The sequence below is a fragment of the Phyllostomus discolor genome, chromosome 7 (assembly GCF_004126475.2).
Source record: "Phyllostomus discolor isolate MPI-MPIP mPhyDis1 chromosome 7, mPhyDis1.pri.v3, whole genome shotgun sequence".
Lineage (NCBI taxonomy): Eukaryota > Metazoa > Chordata > Mammalia > Chiroptera > Phyllostomidae > Phyllostomus > Phyllostomus discolor.
In genome coordinates this window covers 15,515,473-15,532,332 of record NC_040909.2, presented here as the reverse complement: position 1 = coordinate 15,532,332, position 16,860 = coordinate 15,515,473, and the positions used below count along the sequence as shown (strand labels likewise).

General features: G+C 50.8%; 1 protein-coding gene across 2 annotated transcripts in view; it reads right to left on the bottom strand.

Annotated features, from left to right (window-relative positions):
• Nucleotides 1-16,860, bottom strand: part of OSBPL10 (oxysterol binding protein like 10) — a 245,735-nt gene that overhangs the window by 14,099 nt on the left and 214,776 nt on the right. For both annotated transcript variants that reach the window (XM_028518710.2, XM_028518711.2), the window contains 2 exons: nt 13,967-14,116; nt 422-899 (listed from right to left, as the gene is read on the bottom strand). In XM_028518710.2, the coding sequence (XP_028374511.1) occupies nt 422-899; nt 13,967-14,116 (628 nt within the window). The remainder of the gene's footprint in view (nt 1-421; nt 900-13,966; nt 14,117-16,860) is intronic.

The window sequence follows — 16,860 nt, the reverse complement described above, 5'->3', positions numbered from 1 at the left end:
CCTCAACCCCATCGTGCCTGCGCTAGAGCAGCTCCCTGCCGCGGCTGCGAGGAGGAGCCTCCGATTCCTGTCCTCCCAATCCCCCTTGGACCTACAGGAGTCACCGCGTATTCGTGGTTTCACTTTCCACCGTTTCAGTCAGTTACCGGTGGTCAGCAGTGGTCCAAAAATACTAAATGGAACATTCCAGAAGTAAGCAATTCACCCATTTTTAAATCAGGTCCCCCTGCTGAGTAGCATGATGAAATCTCATGCGGCTCAACTGAGTTCAGGGTGTGAATCGTGGCCCACTCACTCACCCCTCAATTCCCAAGCAAAATAAAAACGAGGAACTCCACACAGAAAATCATCAGTCATCTATCAGGTACGTGAACACCACTGTGTGAGAGTCAGACTCCAGCGAACACATGATATGGCTTACCTTCTCCTATCATAGAGACCCCCACGGACATGCCCATGAACTTGCTTTTGGTCCATACGTGAGTGTTGACGCACAGTCTCTTCTCCTTGCACTCGCAGTAGAAGCAGGAGATGGGTGGGTGATGGGACACCTGCTCAGCCACAAACCTCAGCTTGTAGCTTTCAGACGAGTCACCGGCTGTCAGGTGTTGGTGGCTGGGAGGAGAGTGGGAAGCAGTCCTCTTTGGCTTGACCTTGTCCTTGGGGACTTCCCAGGAGCAGTGAAACGTCTCGCCGATGATGGGGTTGTAGGGCTTCTTGGCCAAGGCCCCCTTGCGGCCCTCGTGGAAGGCGGTGAGATAGTACTCCACAAAGCAAATGACCCTCTCCTCCGGCGTGGCTCCCGCGGTGATGGCCAGCAGCAGGTCTGGGTGCGCCATGAAGTCCGCGTACATCTCCAGCAAGGATCGCTTCTCCAGGATAAACGTGGGAAGCACCACCTGCATTGGGAAGGAGGCACAGTCAGACGGGAGTCCCCGGGACGCCATGAAGGCTGCAGCCACATCGGGCAGGCGCACCTGGCTGAAGCCAGGGCACAGCTGCTTTCCGTCCGCACCCAGATGATGGGCCAGGGGAACCGACACAGACGAAGCTGGAAGAGGCTGCAGCGGTGGCATCAAGACCAGCCTAGCTTCGGGGACAAGACTGTTCTGCATGCTTTTCTTTTCAGCTCACCTGGGCTAAAGCAACGGCCTCTGTCTCTCCCCACTGCCGTCCGCCTCTTACCCCACAGCCCTCTTTTGCTCCTCATAATTTGGAGGGCAAAGAAAACAGCTCGGAAGGGCTTTCTCATGTCCTTCCCGACGTCAGGCACAACCAAGAGGGGTGCTCGGTGTGTTCCCACAAACACGGGCATTGGGGTTTGCTGGCGCCGCATCAAAGGGGGTCCAGGTAGACCGGGACCCACCAGCAACCATGTGATAATCTCTGTCACAAGAGGAGCATGTGAAGCCCAGCAAGATCAGGGCAGGGCAGGCATGCAGCAAGGGCCCCCGGCCCAGGTCTCCAGGAGGCAAGGCCAGCTCTCAGGCAGATGTCGTCAGAGCTGCCACGAAGAAAAGGGGCCATTTGGGCCAGAAGCAGCCACCAGAAGTTACAGAGAAGTAGGCTGGCATTTAACCTAGGTTTGCTATCGGCCTCATGACTGAAGATAAGGAGAAATCAGGGTGGCTCTGTCAGGGAGGGGACACAGAAACTCTTTGTTGATCCCAAGTGGTCACTCAGGTGCCATACAACCTAAATGCCTGTGACCCCGTGATTTAGGTACTTCAAGCAAATGAAGGACCTTGTGAAACTGGGCTGGAGAGCAGGTAACTCACTACTACTGCTGATACGCAAAGGAGAGCGGGCCTGTTTCTCACGGCTCAACAGTAACCTTACAATGACTCCAAGTTCCTGGGTGCTCACATGCCCCTGTAGCCGCACGGCACAGCTTTTTTTGACCTGAAGCATCTCATGCTGCCGCTCCTCCTCACAGGGAATCACAAGATTTTGAAGCTGGAAGCCTGGCCTTGACCTGCTGGCTCCTTCTTGACCCCTTCCAAGTGAGGAAAGAGGACCCACACTGGTTCAAGGTCAAGTAAGTTGGCCAAGGCCATGCAGCTGGATTGTGCTCCCTCCTGACACGGCCAAGCCTGTCCTTCCTTTACATAGTCACTAACTCGTCACTAACTCGCAGGAGGACATTGCAAGGGGGCACATCCCTGGGCGTGAACATCTCAGCTCACAGATCTGTCACCCTGCCTCCACTTCAGCTGGCTAAGGCCCCTCCGTGCTGAGCATGTCGCTGGAAGACAGGTCCTCAGAGAAAGGGACAGACAGGCATGAGACCAGCCAAGCACAGAGGTTTCAGACGAAAGGAGAAGAAAGGCCAGCCCACTGGACAGATGAGGGTGGTATCTTTTCTAATGTTCTTCCGCCTTTCATCTAAACATTGTGTCAGAGGAAAATGTATCTGCATTAAGTAAAAAAGCAGCCAGATGTAAAATTAGACATGTAACACAATCCAAATATCATAAAAAGACCTTGAATGTTAACATATCTGGTCTTGATACACTTTATTTTTTCTGGGCGCCTTTCTGCTTTGCTTTTATAATGGACTGGAAGAAGAAACATTATTTAAAATACAGCTACGCAAACTAAAGGAGATGGCCTCACTCTCTTTCTGCTACAACTTAATCAAATGGAGACACTGGCCGCTCAAGGATCCAAGCTGGCCGGGGAAAGCACACTCTGGCTCAGAATGGCCTTCAGATGCCACCGCAACTACTTCCTGTGCCCTTTGTGGGGCAGGGTATCCTTTAGCAGCCATCGCAAGCCTCAGGGGTCCGCTCCTCTCCCCGTGGCTCCCCACCACGCACAGGGCTGATAGCAGAGTAAAGAAGAGAAGCGAAATAACCCCAAACACTCACCCTCTCTCCTTCTCCTGCCCCAAGAGCCACTTGAGTGCTCCCCCTCCAAGAACTGCCCCATCCAGGCTGTGCAGCTTAGGGACTGTGGACTTAAGTAGCCTGGGCAACCCCCTCAAGGAGGCCGAATCGATGAGAAAGAAAAAGAAGCCACAGTGTCTACATTGCCAGACTACCCCCAAACCATGCCCCTTCCTGCTTTCTCTCTTCCGGGGCCCCTGGGGACCCCAGATCAGGAGGTGAAGCCAGGAGGGAGCAGGCAGAATGACAGCGAGGGCCGTCAGCCCCGCCACACTGAATGCCCAGGGAAGATGATTCCACGACCTTGACACCCATCCTCCCTCCAACCCCTAGCAGCAACGGGGCTGCTCTGGAAACAATTCCACCTCTGGGCAACAAGGACCCTTGTGTCTGTAGCCGAGGGTGAAATTACAGGGACAGAATTAGCTACAATACGTACTCACTGCATACTTCTGAAAAGGCAAGAATTTAAAGCATTTTCCCTTATTCGTCATCTCTGAACTCAGAAGCTGAAGGATTAAAACAAAATAAACAGGAAAAAGAACTCCACTGAGAATCCCAAATCACTGATCAGCAGAACCAAAAGAAACCTTCAAGATGATGATGGAATTTGCCCTGGCTGGTGTGGCTCAGTGGGTTGACCACTGGCCTGCAAACCAAGGGTAACAGGTTCAAGTCCCAGTCAGGGCACATGCCTGGGTTGCAGGCCAGGTCCCCAGGATGGGGCACATGAGAGGCAACCGCACATGGATGTTTTTCTCCCTTTCTTTCTCAGTCCCTTCCCCTTGTTCTTAAAAAAGAAATGAAAGAAAAAATGATGGAATCAACAGCTGGTCTCACAGGTGAGGGGACAGAGAACGGGGAGCACAGAGCAGCAGGGAACCTCGGAGCTACCCTCTGCCACCCCCACTTCTCTCCATGACACACCAGGATTATCTGCTGCTGGTGAACGAGAACACTGTCTTTCCCTCAGAGGACTAGGGAGGCAGAGCTCACTGGACACAGGAACTGGGAAGGCTGGGACAGGAGCTCCTCCTCCCAGTTCACTCTACTCCTCCCAGAACGACAGGGAAACCCAGCAGTGCGAAAACCATCATGAACTTTACAGACGCAGGGAGACCTGCGGCAGTTCAGAAAGGACGTGCAAGGCCACGGTGGAAAACAGGAGGGAAAACGGGCGCTCCTCAAACCATCGAAAGTGAAACTGCCTTATGACCGAGCAATTCCACTTCTGGGTATAGACCCGAAGAAACCCAAAACACTAATCCAAAAGTATGCATGCACCCCTAGCCCACCGCAGCATTACCTACAACAGCCCAGAAATGGAAACAGTCTGAGTGCCCATCGACAAATGAGTGGATAAAGCAGCCCTGGTACACACACACAGTGAAACATTACTCGGCCATGAAAAAGAATGAAACCTTAACCCTTGCAACAGCATGTGTGGGCCGAGAGGGTATTGTGCTGAGTGAAATCAGCCAGTCAGAGAAAGACAAATGCCTGTGATATCAATTCCACAGTATGTGGAATCTAAAGAACAGAATAAGTGAACAAAATAGAAACAGACTCATCCCCTGATGTTTGCCAGAAGCGGGGACTGAGTGGAAAAGGTGAAGGGGGTGAGAGGTGCAGACTGGCAGTCACAGAACAGCCTCGGGACGTAAGCACAGCACAGGGAGTCCAGTCAATCACAGTGTAGTAACTGTGCGTGGTGCCAGGGGCGGTGCTGGAAATACAGGGATTATCTAACCACAATGCTGCATGACTGAAACTAGTGCAAAATAACACAGAAGGTAAACTCTCATTGAAAACTGTGAGTACAATTAAAACAGAAAAAGGGAGGACATGCGCAGCGAGCCCTCTGGAAGAGTGCAGCTGAAACTCCCGCACGGGCCTTCCGGCGTTCGGTCCCGCCCACCTGCACCGCCTTCTCCACACCACAGCCAGATTCTTCTGGCTCAGATCTCGACAGGAGAGGAAGGCGAACCTGGCCCCAGCTCCCTCTCGTCTCCCAGTACCCCTCAGTCTGGCTCCAGCCTGCCCTCACAGCCCCCCTCCCCCGACACACACAGTCACTCCTGCTCCCCCTTGCCGCCCTCTCCCCTGCCCTGTCCCAATGATATGCAGCTCTTCAGCTCCCAGGAAACCTCTGTGAAGCTTTTCCCAGCAACTCCTGCTCCCCAGGCTAAACCAGCAGCCTGCTCCTCCCTGTCCTCACTGCACCCACACTTATCTCCGTCATAGCATCCACGGAGCTCTCTTGGCTCTTAATAAACTCATAAAGAGCATTATGGGGACACCTGGGGAAACTTTCACAATGGACCCTACATGAAATAGTATTACATCAATGTGAAGTTTCCCAAGCGTAATAAATGCATTATGTAAGAGGAATGTCCTGCCGTTCAGAGATACTGCAAGACTCCAAGTGCTTCACCAAAAAATAAACACACACATATGTGTGCATGTGTATGTGGGGTTGCAGAGGGTGGAGGCAGGAGAGAGAAATGGAAGAGGCAGTGGAGAAGGAGAGAGGAAAGAAGGGAGAAGAAAAACAAAGAGGCAAAATGTTAACCAGCCAATAAAGGTGATGCATGTACGGAAATTCATCGCACTATTCTCGTAACTTACTGTAAATTAGAGAATGTGCAAAATAAAAACTTGGAGGAAAAAGAAAACCCTCCGGGCTCTCCTGGAGATGCAACACCTGAGAACTGATCGATTTCCCAAGATAACCCTCCTGAAATTGCACGCGCAGGGAGTACGGTGTCACAGCCAACGCCAAGTGCACCTCACTAGATGTGTATCCTGCACTTGACAGTGAGGCTGTGGCTTCGTCCCAGAAGGGGAAAGGAGAACACATGAGAGGTGGAGGAGCTGGGCTGGGAGGGGGATGACCATTTCCCCCCTCATCTCTTCTTGGTAGGTTTTGACGGTGTTTGTGCAGAAGGCCAGACAGGTGCCTTTCAAAACCAGCACTTGGAACACTCTGGGCAAGACATCACACTTTTCATTAAAGTAGATTTCTTTTTTTTAAAGTATACTTATTGATTATGCTATTATAGTTGTCCCAATTTTTATCCCCCTTCACTCCTCTCCGCCAAGTACACCCCTTCCCTCTTGCAATCCCCACCTTTAGTTCACATCCATGGGTCATGCATGCAAGTTCTTTGGCTTCTCTGCTTGCTATACTATTCTTTACCTCCCCCATCTATTCTGGACCTGCCAATCACACTTCTTAATCCCTGCACCTTTCCCCCTATTCTCCCCTTCTGCCGCCCAGCTGGTAACCCCCCAAATGATCTCCATTTCTGTGATTCTGTTCCTGTTCTAGTTGTTCACTTATTTGTCTTTGTTTTGGGTTTTTTTAAAGATTTTATTTACTTATTTTTAGAGAGGGAAGGGAGGGAGATAGAGAGAGAGAGAAACATCAATGTGAGGTTGCTGGGGGTTATGGCCTGCAACCCAGGCATGTACCCTGGCTGGGAATCGAACCTGGGACACTATTTTGGGTTCTGTGGTTTTTTTAGATTCAGTTGTTGATAATTGTGAGTTTGTCATTTTACTGCTCATAATTTTGATCTTTTTCTTAAATAAGCCCCTTTAATATTTCATATAATAATGGCTTGGTGATGATGAACTGCTGCAGCTTTACCTTGCCTGGGAAGCACTTTATCTGCCCTTCCATTCCAAATGATAGCTTTGCTGGATAGAGTAATCCTGGTTGTAGGTCCTTGCTTTTCATCACTTTAAGTACTTCTTGCCAGTCCCTTCTTGCCTGTAAGGTTTCTTTTGAGAAATCAGCTGATAGTCTTATGGGAATTCCTTTGAAAGTAACTCTTCTTTTGTCTTGCTGCTTTTAAGATTCTCTCTTTATCTTTAACCTTTGGTATTTTAATTACGATGTGTTGTGGTGCTGCCCTCTTTGGGTTCAACTCCTTTGGGACTCTCTGTGCTTCCTGGATGTGTATGTCTATTTCCTTCACCAAATTAGGGAAGGTTTCTTTTTCTTTTTTTTTTAAAGATTTTATTTATTTATTTTTAGAGAGGGAAGGGAGGGAGACAGAAAGAGAGAGAGAAACATCAATGTGGGGTTGCTGGGGGCCGTGGCCTGCAACCCAGGCATGTACCCTGACTGCAAATCGAACCTGTGACACTTTGGTTCGCAGCCCGCGCTCAATCCACTGAGCTACGCCAGCCAGGGCAGGAAGTTTTCTTTCATTATTTTTTTCAAGTAAGTTTTCAATTTCTTGTTCTTCCTCTTCCCCTTTTGGCACCCCTGTGATTCAGATGTTGGCACATTTGGAGATATGTCAGAGCCCTCTTATTCTCTTCTCATTTTTTTAAAAATTCTTGTTTCTTCATTCTGTACTGGTTAACTTTTACTTCCTCTTTATGTTCCCAATCACTGATTTAACCCCAGCTTCCTTCCCTTCGCTGTTGGTTCCCTGTATATTGTTCTTTATTTCACTCCGTGTAGCCTTCATTTCTTCCCTTATGCGTTTGCAATAGTCAGTGAGACCTCTGAGCATCCTTACCACTACTGTTTTGAGCTCTGCATCTGATAGGTCTCTGTTTTGCTTAGTTCTTTTTTTTTTTTTTTTTTTTTTGGAGTTTTGATCTCTTCTTTCATTTGGGTCATACTTCTTTATCTCCTCAATTTATCAGCCTCCCTGGTGCTTGTTTCTGTGTATTACATACAGCTGCTTTGACTCTGTCTTGGCACACCTGTTACATTGTAAGGGGCGGAGCCTCAGGCATTCGACAGGGTGGGGCCACCTGTTTGGCCACTTTGTGGCGCTGCATGTGAGGGAGGGGTCAGAGAGGGAACAATGCTGCTAGCCTGGCTCTCGCCCCATTTCGAGTCACTTCCCCCACTTCCCATTTGTGAGTAGCACCCTCCTTAACTGCTCCCCTGGTGCCGAGCCCCAGAGTGTGGGTGGCTTTGCATGCATTTTAGGGCCTTGCAGGTCCTTTAAACAGACTCTCCTGAGAGACAGGCAGTGTCTTCCACCACCCCAACCCCCACTGGTTTTTGTAGCAGGAGCTATGAGGCTTTATTTTCCTGGTGCTAGAACCGTGGGCTGCATGCTCTGGGCCCGGCGCTGAGAGGGCTCACTCCCCAGGTGTCCCTCCCAGTTTTTATCTGCCACATGGGAATGTGGGACCGCCCATTCCACTGGCCACTGCCACCCCATGTCCTCTCCACCACCCTGGCTCCCCATCTCCACCCCTCCTACCCATCTGATTGAGTATTTCTTCTTTACATCCTTGGTTATCGGACTTCCACGCAGTTCCATCTTCTGGCACTTCTGGTAGTATGTTGTTTTGAGGTTAGCTGTGACCCTTCTTAAGGCTAAGCAGGGAGGCAAGGTGTGTCTATTAACGCCTCCCTCTCAGCTGGCTCGGGAAAGCAGATTTCTCTCTCCCATACGATCTTCCTGCTCTTCGTGTGTGTGTGTGTGTGCGCTTTTGCAAATAAGTCACTTAATCATCTGTTTCTTGGGCGGTGGACACCAGAGAGATGGAGCCCAAAACTGGTGAGTACTAATTGGGCTGTCTGCCTCCGAAGGAGAGGTGAGTGATGGCCCAACTGTATGGATGACGGCGTCCAAATGGCTGGATCCCGGCTGCGGATTTATGCAGCCATCAATAAGGGCTGCCTTTTCTCCCATTAACATAATTAAGACAAGGAACTACTTTGCAGAAAGGGGGGAAAAAAGAAGATCTGCACTCGGGACTCGGAGAACAATTAATTACATTTAAAGCTGCATCAATCTACGTGTAAATAACTAATCTCCAATCTGGGCCCTTAGAAATGTCAAATACTCGGTCACCCATTGAGAAAGTCAAAGGGCTCCCGGGAAGAGGGACAGTCCCTTCCCCCCTCAACGGAGAACACAACAAGTTTCCGCCAAGGAAGGCCCGGAGCAGGTGCGATTTTCTGCAAAGAAGCATCAGTTAACTTAACAACCTTGAGAATTACCTACCTAACACCCTTCCCTTAGACTGCCCAGTGCAAACATGCACGTGAAGAGAGGCCAAGACCACCCACCAAGACTGATCCACGTAATCCTTTAAGGAAACCGGGGGAAATACATAGAAACCCCAACCCTTCCAAAGAAAGGGCAGAAGATTCACGCTGCCAATGCGCCACTAAATCTCCTTCAAGTGCCAGATCCCTTCGCAACCAGCCTCCCTGCACTGGGAACATCACAAAAGGCACCTATTAACATTTTTGTTCGCTGGGAAGGATTTGAGATAACATTTTATCTTTTCCAATAAGATCCTCACTACCTGAGAGAGAGAGAGAGAGACGTCTGCTGACATGGACCCCTGTGCTCCCCCTGAGTCCCAGCCCTCGGCCTGCCCCAGTGTGCCGGAAGCTGTGAGTGGAGGCTCACCTCTTGGCAACTCGGCCACACGTGTTTGGGCAAATCCACTCTCCGAGACTCACTCCACTGTCAGACGGGAAAGGAGAATACCGACCGCCTGGGCTCCTTATGAGTATTAAATGAGAGCATAACATCAGCCCAGGGCCTGCCTAGCACGTAGTCAACGCTCACTCACTCACTCTCTGCTGGTGGTTTATTTTTATCATCAGGGACCAGCACCCTCGTCTAGAAACCAGGGGGAAACAAGGACAACAAAAATCAGACACAAGCTTGTCACACAGTATTTCAGGGACGAAGCTGAGGACTAAAAACCAGTCTCCTGATGACCAGAGCTGCCTCTGGGACCCCCTCTGATGCTTCTGTAAATCATTGGTTATCTGCGAATACAGAGAAATAATTGTATAAACAAGAAAAGTATGGTAAGAATGCATGACATGTTTCAAATAGAAACCTTTCATGGAATTCCAGCCCAGTGCAGTGTTTTGGGGTACACATTATCTTTGTTGTTGTTGTTTAAAGATTTTTAAAATTTATTTTTAGAGAGAGAGGAAGGAAAGGAGAAAGAGAAGAGGAGACACATCAATGCAAGAAAGAAACATCGATTAATTGCCTCATACGTGCCCTGACCAGGGACCGGACCCACAACCCAGGCATGTGCCCTGACCAGGGACCAGACCCACAACCCAGGCATGTGCCCTGACCAGGGATTGAACCAGTGACCCTTCACTTTATGGGACAATGCCCAACCAAGCCACACAGGTCAGAGCAGGATACACGTTATCCTGTTCAATCTTCTCGATAACCTGTGAGCAGTTATGACCATTCCATTTTACAGATGAGAAAACTAAAGCCCAGAAAGGCTTTTGTCATTTTCACATGGCTAAAAAAGTAGAGAGCTGGAGTATAAACAGATTCTGCTTGGTCAAGGCCCATGCTGGACCCCTCACTGCCCCCAGGAGGACTGAAGACCCACCTTCACTCACTCACTGGAATTCTTTTGGGAAGAACAGGATTGATGAGATCATGCCATTTGCACAGGAAGGGAGCACAGAAATGGCACACACACACACTGCCCCCTGGTGGCACCGATGTATACACACAAGCTTAGGGAAGTCAGGTCACTACTGTGTCTTCTGTTAAAAGGCTCACATTTCAGGAGCGGTAGTAGGCTTTGACAGTGTACTAAAAACAAGATTTGGAGGGAAGAGCTGAAGGGAAAGGAAGTGGAAGCAACACCTGGGGGATGGAAGACCTTGAGTATCCACAGTTCTGCCTGAGGGGGGGGGGGCGGAGGGGGAGGTAGTTAATCCCTGGACCTTCTGACTCTTTTCATACACATTTCCCCTTATAAGAATGAGCGTGAGCCCTAGTTGGTGTGACTCAGTGGACTGAGTGTTGGCCTGAGAACCAAAGGGTTGCTGATTCAATTCCCAGTCAAGGCACACGTCTGGGTTGAGGGCCAGGTCCCCGGTAAGGGCGCGCGAAAGGCAACCACACATTGATGTTTCTCTCCCTCTCTTTCTCCTTCCTTTCCCTTCTCTAAAAATAAATAAATAAAATCTCAAAAAAAAAAAAAAAAAGAATGAGCTCGAGCACAGCAATGTCAATCTTTGCATGGAAAATTTTCCTAATAAAACAATTCAATCGAAGGGGAAAAATCCGTATGCTCAAGATGTCCCCTACATCACAACAACAAGAAGGCAAAGGCAACACGACCCGGTTCACTCCGATCTGGCCGCACCGGGCGCCTTGCCCAGAAGGCCGAACAAGGGCTCTCTCGGGCCTTTCCACGACTGTGTCCTCTGCACAGGCCACACCCCCACTGGACACTCACACGGCTGACTCCCTCCTCTGGGTCTGGTCTCCAGCACAGTGTCACCTGGGGGAAGCCTGCCCTGACCGGTCTGAGAGGCCACACCCCGCCCCTGCTCCATCACCTCCCACCCTCCCGGCCATGCTCTACTTCTCTTTGCTGCACCTCCCATCTCCAGGTTCCTTTCTTCTCTCTCATTGAGTCTGTCTGTTTCCACTGCCACAGAAGCTCTAAAGGTGGGCAGCACACCTGTCTGATAGACAGACACCAGGGCTTCATCCTTGAATCAGAGAATGTTCTTCTATCTCTAGGGCGTCTGCTCAGCAGACACTCCATTCTGGCTAAGATCGTCAATTGCCAATAGAGCCCATGCTTAACTTAATGACCCGGGCAAGAGCCAAGAAGAGAAAAGACAGTTAAGACAGAATTTCAGTGACCTGTTTCTGACACGGGGCAACAAAAGCCCACACACCTTTTGTGAAATAAAAGGTCTACCGCTTCCTTATCAAGTCCCTGCTTGGTTCTTGAACAACCGCTTCTTCCCAGTAAATAAGTTAATAATAAACCGTGGACCAGACAAAGTTTTTCTTTCACGTGGCCAGCTGAGTGTTGAATAAACCCAACATCTGCTTTTATAGAAATAGACCATGGCTCCGGAAACACAAAGCAATCAGATCCTAATAAAACAGCAAGACGCACAGTTCTGATTTGCTTCACTTAAAACCAGCAAGCCCTGCCGTGCTGCCTCCGGGACAGTCGGCCCACCGTAACGTGGTCCCCTCGGGACCTCACTGGTTCTGCACGTCTGACCTGGACGGCTTCAGGGACTGAGAGTCTCTCTCCTGTATCATTCGTGAGTCCACATCCATGCTTCCCAAGTTTTTTTCATTATTGATTTGGGAGCCAGAGAAACATCAATGTGAGAGAGCAGCATCGATGGGTCACCTCCGGTATGTGCACCAAACCCACAGCCAAGGTACGTGCCCTGACTGGGAACCAACCCTGCGACCTCTGGTGTATGGGGTGATGCCGCAACTGGCTGAGCCACCCACCACCCCCAGCCAGGGCTATGAATATGTTTTAATATGATCCATGAGAATTCGTTTTATACCTTAGCCCAGTGTCTCGTGCATCAACAGAACTAGAAGTTTCGTGGGCAATTACTCTGATATTTTCTATAATAGGTTACTTCAGCTTTTTAGAAATGATAACTGACCCACTACAATTGGTTTTACAATTTACTAAATGGGTTATGACCCACAGTTTAAAAATATGCTTTTAAGTCCTACTAGTACCCATATTCTCTATCCTCTGGATCTTAATGCAAGCTCCATCCGAACTGTCTCCACGATCTACAAACACGAAGAAGAAGTGGCTTTTAAAAAGGCGAGCATTTAAAATGAAGCTTCTAGCAAAAGAGACGAGAGTTCCACAACCCAGAGACTGGGATGCAGACAGGGGGACACAGTGAAGGTCACGGCCTCACAGCCGGGGTGCAGAGCTGGGCAGACCCACCCATGCACAGGGCGGAGAGTGGCAAAGCTGGAGGGACTTCCTAGGTCAGCCCCCTCGGCATGGGCCCGCAGTTTTGTTTAAAGGGGTGCAGTCTCCCAGAATATGACACACTCGTCTCCAAATACATAAAAAAAAAATATTCCAAATAAAAAGGCTTTTCCGTCACCCTTGGGACTCCCAACTCCTGTCGCCTCAGTCACTATGACGTCATCTTCCTCTTCAAAGAATCTCTCACCCACACCCCCCTCCGCTCCTCCCCCTTCCCTGGCCCCAGTCCAGCCTGAGGCGAACGTGGGGGATCCACAACCTTCACTGCAGCCGAACAAGCCAGCTCCCCTCATGGCGGCTTCTGCGGGCTGTGCCTTGGGTGGCTCTGTCCAGTTCAAGGATGCCCGCATTGTTCCGGCTGCCCTTCAGAATCCAGAGCTTCCATTCACGGCACACCCTCCCCAGGGACCACGTCCCCCCAGCCCCCGGGCTGCTCCTCTCCACCACACGACCAGGTGCTCCACAAGGCGAAGACCGGTGGTGCACCTCCCACCATGACGTCAGCCCCGGGCTGGGTCTCTACACACAGCCTGCGGTTCGCACTCTGCCCTCCGGGAGGCACCACGACCGGGAACACAATGCAGGTGGCCCGGACAGCAGAGTCCACGCACCCTCCACACCCCCGTGACCCCGAGGACACCATGCCAGCTCTCAGCTACACACGCAACTGCTTTTCCTGCTGGCCTCCCCAGGTGGGCCGCAGACTCGAGGGGAGGGCAGGTGTCTGGGGGCCATCGGCTGGCCACCGGAGGTCAGGATGCTGGAGGAGGTGCCTCGGGGAGACTCCTGGCGGCACGCGCACCAGCCAGCAAGTTTGTTTCTTTACAAGCAGACGAGGGGATCTGGGTCACCGTCCAGGCTGCCTTGTGGGGGCCAGCTGTGAGAGCTAGTGACAGTGCGGCAGCCTCACTCCCAGCTCCCCTGTTTTCCTTCCTCCTGTTTTCCCTCTGCGGCCAGTGTGCCTCACCCACCTCCGTAGGTCTTCTTACCCTTCTCTAGACACAGCCGGAAACAAAAATACCCTATTTTAAATCTTCCCTATCACCTCCTACCCTTTTTTCCAACGTTCTCCCTGCCCTCGCAGGGTCGCAGCACCTGCAGGGAAGCACGTGCAAGCTCACACTGAGGCTGAGCATCAGTCCCCTTTCCCATCATACCTGGGATGTCCGTACCTGACTGCCGTTCTGAGCTCCTCCCTGCTCTGCTTTCCCAGTCTCGCCACAAGGAAAGGAACGGGACCCGGGAAGGCTCAAAGGTAGAGGTGGCGCCCAAGCAAGCCGCCACACACCCAGCGGGACACGCCAACCTACCTTGGTCAAATCCATCCCAAGTTTGAGCTGTGAAATGAGATGAAGAATCACGCTGCGCTGATCCTCCATGACGCCCAGTTCCGTCTCTTCCTTATCTTCTGTGTCGCTTTTCTCATCTTCGGACAAAACCAGCTCAGGGCCTGAGTTTGGCTACAAGAAGATCATCGGTAAGAATCACCAGCTGGCCCGGCAGAAGTCAAAAGCACGCGAACCCACGTGCTCAGCCACGACAGAGGGAGCCCAGTCCCACCCCGGGAAGAGTGTCCCTAAAACAAGTCCTACCGGCCATGGGGCGCGGGGTGACCCTTTTGGGGGTGCAGGCCATGTTCAGCTACTGCACATACCCTCTGAGCTTCCCATTACCCGCCACCAGTGAGCCTTCTGGCTTAAGGACTTTCCCCGACAAAAAAACGCCCTGCCCTTTAAGAAACCGGCTCTCTCATGCAGGAATGAGGCCCCTTAATCTCGGTTGTTCCTCCCGAACAATATTCTCCTGTTAGCCTGCACAGCCCCGGACGCTTTATGCCTAATATAAATTTTTCTGTTTCTAAGTGAAAGCCTGATAACCCAGAGAGTGACTGAAATGACCTCATTTATGGGAAAATTTACCGAGACTCTTTCTACTGTTCCACATCAATTAATATCACTATAAAAAGTGTGACGAATGGCTTGGAGCTGGCACTGATTTAGGGTGAGAGGAAAATGTAAAGAAGAGCTGACGTTTTTATAATAATGCCGAGATGTATGCAGGCCAAGAGCCCCTGCTTTCCTCAATGCAAGTTTATTAATTCAATTGCTTGTTCCATTTTTCCATTGACAAAAAACAGGCAGGTTAATAAACTAAATGTGCAAAGGGAATGAATGACGGAGCATACAGTTTTTCGACACGCAAGACTCAAGAACACTGGCTACTCTGTGAAATATCCTCAACATTCTGATAAAGAAAGTGAACCCATTCCACCATTCCACACTTTTCTACAATCTTAGGGCACTTGGTTTGTATGCAAGCAGAAACACTCTGTGTAAAACATGCCACAATTGTTTCTAATGATCAACAACAGGTCGGACATGGCGAACTCGATATACAGAAATGTAGGAGGAGCTCACAGGTATTAAATGTAAGAGGGCACAGACTTGCCCACGTGGCCGTGCAAACACTAATGACTTATCAACCTCACTAGACAGAATTCTCTCACTTTATTGAAAGGCACTTGCCGTACACAAAGGCCATCTCAGTGATTGAGGTGGTTGTAATGCTCAGGCCCAACATGCATGCGGCCGGCCATTCCTGACCAGCCCTGCAGAGAGGAATACAGTGCTTCCCCCTACCCCGGGGCTGGGCATGTTTAAAACTGGGAATGAAACAGACATTTCCCATAGACACACTTCTCAGATTATTCTCAGGTCTCCTCTGAGTAGCCCCAGTGCTGGGTAAACCGTGGGTGGGGAAACCTCGGTGATGCCCCCAGGCCCTTCCCCCAGCCAAGAGCTGAGTCCCCTCCATCAGGAGCTTGGTTCTCTGGCCCCATCACAACATGTGGTAGCTGACGTCATCGCAAGTGGCTCTGCTAGAATACACAGAACTAGCGGAGAGCGCTGGGCTGTGTTCTGGTTCAGGGAAGACTTAAGGGGTGCCCGGGGGCCCTAAGGTGCCCCGATTCTATGCCTGGGAGTCAGAGAGCTTGGACAACATCCCCCCGGTGGCAGAGGTGCTGCTGCTGCTGCTAGCCTCGGGGTGACCTGGTAGGTGGTCATTTGTATCAGCAGAATCCCCTCAACCCAGAGCAGCTGGCGGCGGAGAGCATAAGGCCCGGGCGTCTTGCTTTGGGAGGAAAATGGACAATCGAAAACAAACCAAGACCCCATCATGCACCCAAGGGACTGGGGGTGACGTGCAAAGTCCCTCAACGCCTCAGCAAGAAAGGTAGCTAGCTACATGTTGAGTGCAATATTTCCGCTTGAAATCAGTTGTCCTCACAAAGTCCTGGCTGCAAACGAAAACAAATCAATAGCTCCAGCGAGGCAGTCATAAGCTTTATGAAGCAAAGAATGATTTTTCTCTCCTAAAATGTGATTTCCCATTTGCCTCCAAATCAGCACACAGGGAAATCGCCATCCTGCCCACTCACGGCCCACTCAGTGACTCAGTGCCATGTGTTGGCAAACCACCGGTGACCAGCCACCTCCTCCTGCCATTCTCCCTCACTTCTCCCTCACTTGTGAATCAAACCTGGCTCGTCCCTGACTCCAGTGACCAGGCAGCCTTCAGCAAGGTCCTGCCACGGGAGACTAAGGACACACAGTCATGCACACGCAGACCTCTCCAGCTCTTCCCACTTCGGTCAACGGCACCTCTCCCCTGCGTCTGATGTGACTCAGAGACCCTGGCTCCAGCGGAGAGAGTGAAGGACGGTACTCGGGCCCCAGAAGTTGGCCACCTCCAGCTGACTTGTGGCCAGACCGCCAAGGGGCCCCGAAGTCCTGCCAAGGGAGGAAAGGCGATGCCCCCACCCACCCCACGCCCGCCTCACTGGCTCAGATTCTCAGCAAACTGTGCCCTGAGCTTCAACAAGGATCAGCAATATTTTTACCTCCCACAGCTTCCGAGAACTTGCCCTTTCTCTTGCAGTATGATTTGCAAAAAATTTTCCTCCCCAACCTCAAGTAAATAATCAGGTGTGTTTTGCTTTGTTTTGCTTTTTAAAGCTGGCTTCATTCATCACGCTGCTCGTGAATGTCACGGAGGAGACCCACAATTCCACCCACACTGGAACTCAGTCCACCTGCAGGAAGGTGAGACCACCCTCTGTTTTGGGTCCAAACACGAAGGCAGCACGTGGGTAGAACGGTGGAGCTATTCAACAGGTGAGCTCGGTTTGCAAGGTATCGATTGG